This window comes from Camelina sativa, chromosome 19, assembly GCF_030686135.1.
Source record: "Camelina sativa cultivar CO46 ecotype springtype chromosome 19, ASM3068613v1".
Classification (NCBI taxonomy): Eukaryota; Viridiplantae; Streptophyta; class Magnoliopsida; order Brassicales; family Brassicaceae; genus Camelina; species Camelina sativa.
Window position 1 is genome coordinate 18,746,370 of NC_141898.1, and position 8,393 is coordinate 18,754,762.

Genomic DNA, 8,393 nt, shown 5'->3' on the forward strand with positions numbered 1-8,393 from the left:
GAAAGCATACCCAACAACAAATGCACCAAAAGCAATAAAAACATATTTGAATCTTCCTTCATCATCTATTTTGGAGACATGTGACTGTAACCGGATTTGTCGTTCTTAACATTTACATGTAAGGAGGCAATTCACTAAAACTACTCTCAGGAGTTCCCTGATCGATCTGCCTCGCAAACAACATCATCCGATATGACTTCCAATAATCCATCTGTTTGACGCCAACATACTGATAAATCAGCCAAAATATATAAATAATTCAGCCAATACATACCTTATAAGTCAGCCGTAAAGAATCAATAAATCAGCCAAGACATTCATATAAGTCAGCCGTAAGTAATCAATAAGTCAGCCAACATGTATTAATAAATCAGCCAAAATGTATATAACACAGCCGTAATGTAAAGATAAGTCAACCGGTATGTATTTATAATCCAACCATAACGTAATGATAAGTCAACCGCAACATAGTAATTACCTTTATACTAAATTTTTTATTGAAAATGATTCAAACACTTTTAGGTTTAACTTCCGGACCAAGATCACCAAGAAAGTCTCTGTAAAGAACTACCAAAACATCATTTGTTGCTTGTCGGGATCGATTAGAACGTTCCGTCACAAAACATGTGTGTTCCAAATCGTATATACGAACATATAAATCTGGCTCATCCCTTGTGTAGATGCACAAACTTTCCAATGACATCCATCAACCCAGCACTACATAATCATTGTAGTGGAATTTGATACTAGTATATTAAAATCAAATCCATCCCTAACCGAAATAAGTTTCACGTGTTTCTCAAACTCGTCTTTGCTCCTGTATCGTTGTCCTACAACAATTTTATCGTTGACAACTGTAACCCTAAAGCTTTCGGGTTCGCAGTCAATCCGGCCATTTAAATTTTAGGAGGCTCACCGTATACAGAAAAGTTATCATCATCAGATGAGCACCATCAGAGTCTTCGAAAACATCAAATCAGCTTGAAAATTTATCGTCTTCTTCTTCGTCATCAGCTTTTTCGACATCTTCTTCTTCTTCGTTTTCTTTGTCTTGGATCTTAATATAATCATAACAAGTGCCTTCAAATCCCCCACTATCCACTTCGTATGTAGATTCTACTTTTGAGTCAGAACTGCTTGGTCGTTTCATCTTTCCTCTCGCTCCACTAATTTTGGTAGACTCTTTCGCCGAAAACTCCATATAGAGACATAGTAGATTGATTTTCCATATTCCCAAAAAACTTTCCAACTGGCGATCATTGGAGACATAAAATGGTGGAGTATCATGCGGCATATGTTTCAGTTCCTTGTTTGAGAACATGTAGCTCAGCTCTAGCTGATGGCTAAACTCGTTCAATTCGTAGTCATCGAGAACAAGCTTCACAATCTTGTCATGTGTTGTTTCTGCATCTATCTGCACAATTCTAGACCCTCTATCGTCGGTGTTAAGTATATATTTGTGTTTCTTTAACCAATTATCGGAAACGACAATTACCGGAACTTGATCCATGAAAGAAAACGAAGAAGAATATTTTAACAAGAATGAGTGTAATTCAGAAGTGGAGAACAAGGAGAAATACAAGGGGAAAAACAAGGTGAAGAATAACACTTTTAAACCAGTTGAAAACAAGAGTCGAAGGAAAGACGTTTCGTATTTTCGAAGAAGATGATGATATGGAATGATGACATGGGTGATGCGTCCGAAGTGGCAAGTCAGCCACCAAACGAACATGTAAATCAGCCATCAAACAAAATTATAGCTCAGCTGCAACATGAATACTATTGAAATAATTAAAAAGCAAAAAATGGCTGCCAAATTCAGCCGCTTAATATCATAACTTAACTGAAAATTTGTAACCCAGTAGTATCCTTTAAGCAGTCATCTATAACTGAATGATGTTCAAGTAATTAATCTTTCGCTACTAAGTCAGCCGTAAAATGGTCGAGTTTTCCGATAAATCAGCTCATTACAGCTGAGTTATAATACTTAGCCATAACTACATCTCATAAGTCAGTCGTTGTTCATAACTCAGCCAGATTCAGAAAGTTAATTCAGCCGTGTCGTAGTGATAACTGAGCCAAAATTTTGACAACTCAACTTAGCCATAACCACATCTTATAAGGACAGCTGAGTTATGCACTAATACAGCCAGATTTCATTAAGTCAGCCGTAACTCTTGGCTGAGCTATGCCTCGTAAGTCAGCCGTCCACCTATAACTCAGCCATTTTCCATAAATTAGCCGCAACATACAATAACTCAGCCGTCGTTACCATGGTAACGCGTTGCGGCTGAGTTATTTAGTACACGTCAACGATTTCTGACGTGGCTTCTGACGTGGCAATGACATTCTTTGTAGTTATGTTTTTTCCTGTAACATCAAACAAGGGCACGTTGAGAATATAAAAAATAGCCGAAATATCATAGTAATAAAAAAAAGTTTTGTATGATTCTGGTAATATTACCTAAAATATATGACATCTGAGTAAATCTCTGATATTAGAATCCTTGTTTGACCTTATTCTAATGTGAAAGTTTTTATTATATATTTCAGTGACTTAGAGCATGATTACCGGTAGTTCTCTTAGCAGTACTCTTAATTAAAAATTAAAAAATTATAATAAAGGAAGGTAAAAAGTGAGCAACGCTTCTTCATATAGAATTGAATGAACCGATTCTTTTGACAACCACTACATGTGGCGGTTTTTAATAGGCTGTTTTTTTCCAAATTTAATATTTAAATAAATAATAATATTTTAAAAAAAGTAATTAAAATATATTATTTGGAGAAATGAGAAGCGTTGCTGGGATAAAGATGTGAGAGCGTTTGCACTGAGAACGATTTCTGTTGGTTTCTGGTTCGAAGCATTATTAATCTCGATCCGACGATTCGGACCGACAGCAATCGATCTCCGATTGTGATACGAGCATGGATGGTTTATCTGATGGACTTACGGGGGCGGCGAGGTGCACCGGCAATGTTAGTTATCATTATTCAGTCGTGATGGGGATTGTCTAGGTTCATGTGGAAAGAATCTGAGGTTTAGGTTTGGTTTCGATGAAGCTAAGATTAACAGTTTTGTGATATTTGAGTTTTTTTGTTTGTTTGTTTCCTTTAGATTTAATGGCTGCAATTTATATATTGAATCGATTATGCACTCTGATGATTTTGATTTTTGTTTGTGATGAGATCGTTCGTTGTTTAGACTTGGTAATACAGATTTGATTGGTCTTTGTATTTTAGAAATCTCTCTAAACCTAAGGTTTTTTCTTTTATTTTCTGCTAGGTCTTATATTGTTCATGCTGTTGGGTTATTTCAAAACTTTATACTTCATCTCTTTGTATAAAATCTGCTTGATGAGCACTGTATTTAGCATTCCCAATTCAAGCTAATCAGAAAGATTGTAGAGATGAGATTGACGAGAAACACCTATTAGATGTAGTGTTATATAGCAACATATAGGTAAAGGGGATGTATTTGTGCAATGCCACTTTACTGATTTGCTTTCTTTGTCTGATTACTCTTAGACTTCCACTTATCTGCTTTGTGAGAGCTTGTTTATAAACACTTATAATATTTCTTGTTTGTGCAGTGTTTGACGGTTTGGAATTTCCAACATGGATCGGTTTGTGATACTCAGAATCATTTCCTCCAAAATAGAAGCTTCCAGCTTTTGGAGTAGTTGGTTCCAAGCTCTCTGAGAAAGTTTGAATCATGCCAAGGACCTCAGATTTGAAGTTCACCATCCCTCCTGATGCTAGTGATTTCGGTTCATGGAGGAATCTTCCCAACACGGATATTGAGCTTGAGAGACCGCCTCATGTTACAAAACCTGCACCAAATAACGCCAAGAAGATTCTCAATGGCTTGGGCTTACATTTGACAAGTAATGTGTCTTTCAATAGCAATGGGGACTCTTCCGATCAACCTCATGTCAAGACTGTTTCCTCTCTGGAGATCTCAGAGTGTAAAACTTAAATATAAAGCATTTGGACAAGTCAAAGCAGATGCTATAGTGACCAGACAAATGGCTTCATCCACACAAATCTTTTCATGAAGCGAAGGAATTGGCTTACTTCTTTTTTTGCTTTCATTATTAATTTTGTTACATGAGAGATCAAACAAACAAAAATATACGAGAGAAAAACAAATAAGCTAAACAAATGGCGTTTACTTCGAAACCTCTACTACTTAATCTCACTTCTAAGAACTTGTACAACACCTGTTTTATTTCTTCTTGTTGTCCTTCAGTATTAAGCTTCCTGTGTGAATTTTCCATGTGATTTTCCAATTTCTGTCATAATCTCCAATTATGTAGATTATGATATAAATTGTAATATTACCAAATAGCAAAAGAAAAAAACTGTGCAAAAGTTAAAATTTGGTAAAATCTGTTTAATATTCCCGAATTCTGTAAAATATTTTTCTATCCTTTTTAAATGTAATATAAGTAATGAATATAACTTATTTCTCATTTTATAATTATTTAAATGTGTAGATTATTAAACAATAATTTAAAAAAAATTATTTGTATGATTGAGAAACCTTTGAAGGTTTCTCTAGTGGAAATATGAATTTTGATAAGTACTTAGTGAATTGCTTTGATTAGATTAATAATCATTATATGATTAATTTATTTGTGAGCAACCCATATAGGTTACTCCACTCTCCATGGACTTACAGGACTCAAAGATGTGAATTTGGATATATCTAGAAATTCGGATCAAACATAGTAACATAGTTATCTTGTTTTTTTTTTAAGGTAATATATTAAAATACCAGTTTTTTTAATTAAAAATAATTAAAAAAGAAAACCTTATTAGAGAAGGGAGTTTTGAGATTTTCTGAATAAATTTAGGGACTTTCCAGATGATTGCTCCTCACGAAGAATAGGATTTATAAAATGACATACATCAATAAACATAATTTATATGATCAACGTTATAACCATCAATTTAGTCACTAATTTGTGTATTGCGCAACAAAATTCTGTAAAGTTTAGAAAGTTAACATATAATGTGTGGACAAAGTCTTATCAGTATTCTTATATAATATATAATATGGATGATTGGCCGTTAGTACACTTTCATAGAGTGTTAAAGTACATCTACATTTCATTGAACTGTGAGTTTGAATAAGAAAAAAAGTGGTTTTGCGTTGATATGTTTTTTGAATTAATAAGAGAAATGATATGGATAGAGTGTTTTTTCTGCTCTTCTTGTTGTTTGGATCTTTGACGTCCAACCAGTATCACCAAACACTCCACTTCTTGCAAATAAATACACGCTTAAATGGCCAATTATGAGTTTTTGCATTCATTATAGTTAAAACCTCCACTGCTTGCATTCTAGTACTATAACTAGTAACCTTTTTACTTAAACAAATTTTGAGTTGTTCTAAAAAGTTTTAGATTTTTTTTTTTTTTTTTTTGGTCTTCATACACTAGCGTTTTATGTTTCCTTTTTTACACTAAAATTGTTTCTCTTATAAATACTATGTGTATTTTGTTTTTCGGAGTAAGCATAGAAAACAGCTAAAGAGAGAATGATAAAGAGGAAGAGAAGATAACTTTTAATACCTCTAAACAGTTGATTATAGTAAAAAAATATGCAGTAGGTCCTTGGAGAGAACAAAATATTCTTTTACGGTGAACCATGTGTTTTTTTCTTGCCCTTTAAAATTAGAATTATAACAATTTGTGAATGTCTATTTACTTATGTTTCTAAATATAGATAAGGTTATAACCAAAAACAAAATAAAAAGTGAGACAACAAATCTTAAATGATTTGTTATTACTAGAAAGTACAAATTTTGGGACAAATCTAGTAGATTAGAGTACAACCATGTGAATCTTGATATCCGATTTCTATCATTGGAATTTCAAATATATAGTTTCTGTAACTGATTAAATTAACTAGATGTTTGTTTGTTATTTTCTAAAACATGTGATCTTAGTTGGCTTCAACTGTGAGCATCCCACATCTATTTAAATTCTCATCTTCCAGTAGATTTCGTAACTCACAATAAACTTAGTTTGTTTTTTCTGCTAATAACACTCTTTTCTACTTACCAATTCTTTTTCACTGTAAGTTTTACAATCACGGTGGACACAATGAGTTCCTCAGGAGAAGAACGAGGTGTTGTTGTTGCGGAGCCCGAGCCGCCAAGAGGGAATAGAAGCCGATTTGCTTTTGCTTGTGCAATCTTAGCATCAATGACGTCTATCATCCTTGGCTATGGTTCGTATATGTTATGAATTATTATCATTCACTAACGGCCCATATCAAGGTTGGTTGGTTTGATTTACGGTTTAGATAATTATCCTTACATTTTATAGATGTTGCAGATATAGGAGTGATGAGTGGAGCTGCAATTTTTATAAAAGATGATTTGAAACTGTCGGACATACAACTCGAGATTCTTATGGGGATTCTAAATATCTACTCTCTAATCGGTTCAGGCGCGGCCGGTAAAACTTCAGATTGGATTGGAAGACGATATACCATAGTGTTGGCAGGAGCTTTCTTCTTTTGCGGTGCTCTTCTCATGGGTTTTGCCACAAACTATCCTTTCATTATGGTTGGTCGTTTTGTAGCTGGTATCGGTGTCGGTTATGCTATGATGATTGCGCCTGTTTACACCGCTGAAGTCGCTCCTGCCTCTTCACGTGGTTTCCTTAGCTCTTTCCCTGAGGTACAATATATTCGACCTTTCTAATTATATGAAATATATATATATATATATAAAAGAATTGTGCATGGAGGTTGATAATAACTTTTTTTTTTATGCACTGAAATAAATATATATATATATATATATATATATATATAAGAATTGTGCATGGAGGTTGATAATAACTTTTTTAAATGCAGATATTTATCAACATTGGTATACTTTTAGGGTATGTGTCCAACTACTTCTTCTCTAAGCTTCCCGAGCATCTCGGCTGGAGGTTCATGTTAGGGGTTGGAGCGGTTCCCTCGGTACTCCTAGCTATTGGAGTGTTAGCAATGCCGGAGTCTCCACGGTGGCTAATCCTCCAAGGTCGCATTGGAGATGCTTTTAAAGTTCTTGACAAAACCTCAAACACTAAAGAAGAAGCCATCTCTAGGCTCAATGACATCAAACGTGCGGCTGGAATCCCTGATGATATGACAGACGATGTTATAGTCTTGCCGAACAACAAGACTGCTGGTGAAGGCGTGTGGAAAGACCTTCTTGTGCGACCAACCCCGTCTGTTCGACACATCCTCATAGCATGCCTTGGTATCCACTTCGCCCAGCAAGCCTCTGGAATCGATGCAGTCGTGCTTTACTCTCCGACCATTTTCTCAAAGGCTGGACTGAGATCCAAGAATGATCAGCTCTTGGCTACAGTGGCTGTCGGAGTTGTCAAGACCGTCTTCATCGTGGTGGGAACTTGTGTGGTTGATCGGTTTGGACGTCGTGCCTTGTTGCTTACTAGTATGGGCGGAATGTTTATTTCCTTGACCGCACTTGGAACTAGTCTCACAGTAATCGACAGGAACCCCGGACAAACTCTTAAATGGGCTATCGGTCTTAGTGTTACGACGGTGATGTCTTTTGTGGCAACATTCTCAATAGGTGCAGGTCCCGTGACGTGGGTTTACTGCTCAGAGATATTCCCCGTGAGGTTAAGAGCTCAAGGTGCAAGTTTGGGAGTGATGTTGAATAGACTTATGAGTGGTATTATCGCAATGACATTCCTGTCCCTTGCTAAGGGTCTCACCATCGGTGGTGCATTCCTTCTTTTCGCCGGAGTTGCGGCCGCCGCATGGGTCTTCTTCTTCACTTTCCTTCCGGAGACACGTGGTGTGGCTTTAGAAGAAATGGAGAGTCTGTTTGGGAGCTACCGCGCAAACAAAAAGAACAATGTTGTGAGTAAAGGTAAAGAAGTTGTTGATGAACAATGAGAGTGAGACAAAATTTGTTTCCATAAGATTCTCGTAACCGAGTCTTCATGGGGTAATAGACAATTTGACTTGCCATGTTTAATCGATCGATCATATTGTATATAGCTTTAATAAGTCCTTTTCTTTTTTTTTTTGCAAAAAAGAGTAAGAAATTCTTCATCTGTAATTTCTATAAATATTAATGCTATATAGGTTTGAATTACTTTCTTTGGACGATTTATTAAAGTTCGTTTTAGTTATTTGCAAGTTTATAACTCAAAAGTGTGTTTGTTGTTTTTTTATAATAATCTTTTTAAAAAATTTAATTAGTTAATATAAAATTAACGTTTTTCTAAATTTTTACAATAATAACTAGATATTCACCCACTGTACACCACGGGACTATATTTATTAATAAAAAATAGTTCATGTAATTTTTTTAATAGATTAATTGTATACATCACTATAGTTTTTTACCT

At 35.1% G+C, this 8,393-nt stretch overlaps 1 protein-coding gene and 1 long non-coding RNA gene across 2 annotated transcripts; both read left to right on the forward strand.

The window, feature by feature from the left end:
- The first annotated feature begins 2,784 nt into the window (after positions 1 to 2,784).
- LOC147920779 (uncharacterized) lies at positions 2,785 to 4,182 on the forward strand. The gene is made up of 2 exons (XR_015590564.1): positions 2,785 to 3,046; positions 3,594 to 4,182. It is a non-coding gene; the product is annotated as an uncharacterized LOC147920779 (long non-coding RNA).
- Positions 4,183 to 6,027: 1,845 nt separating this feature from the next.
- Positions 6,028 to 8,135, forward strand: LOC147920780 (putative polyol transporter 2). The gene is made up of 3 exons (XM_087502975.1): positions 6,028 to 6,240; positions 6,348 to 6,694; positions 6,874 to 8,135. Exons 1-3 carry the CDS (start codon positions 6,114 to 6,116, stop codon positions 7,933 to 7,935), a joined length of 1,536 nt encoding a protein of 511 aa, XP_087359101.1. The 5' UTR covers positions 6,028 to 6,113; the 3' UTR covers positions 7,936 to 8,135.
- The last annotated feature ends 258 nt before the right edge of the window (positions 8,136 to 8,393 follow it).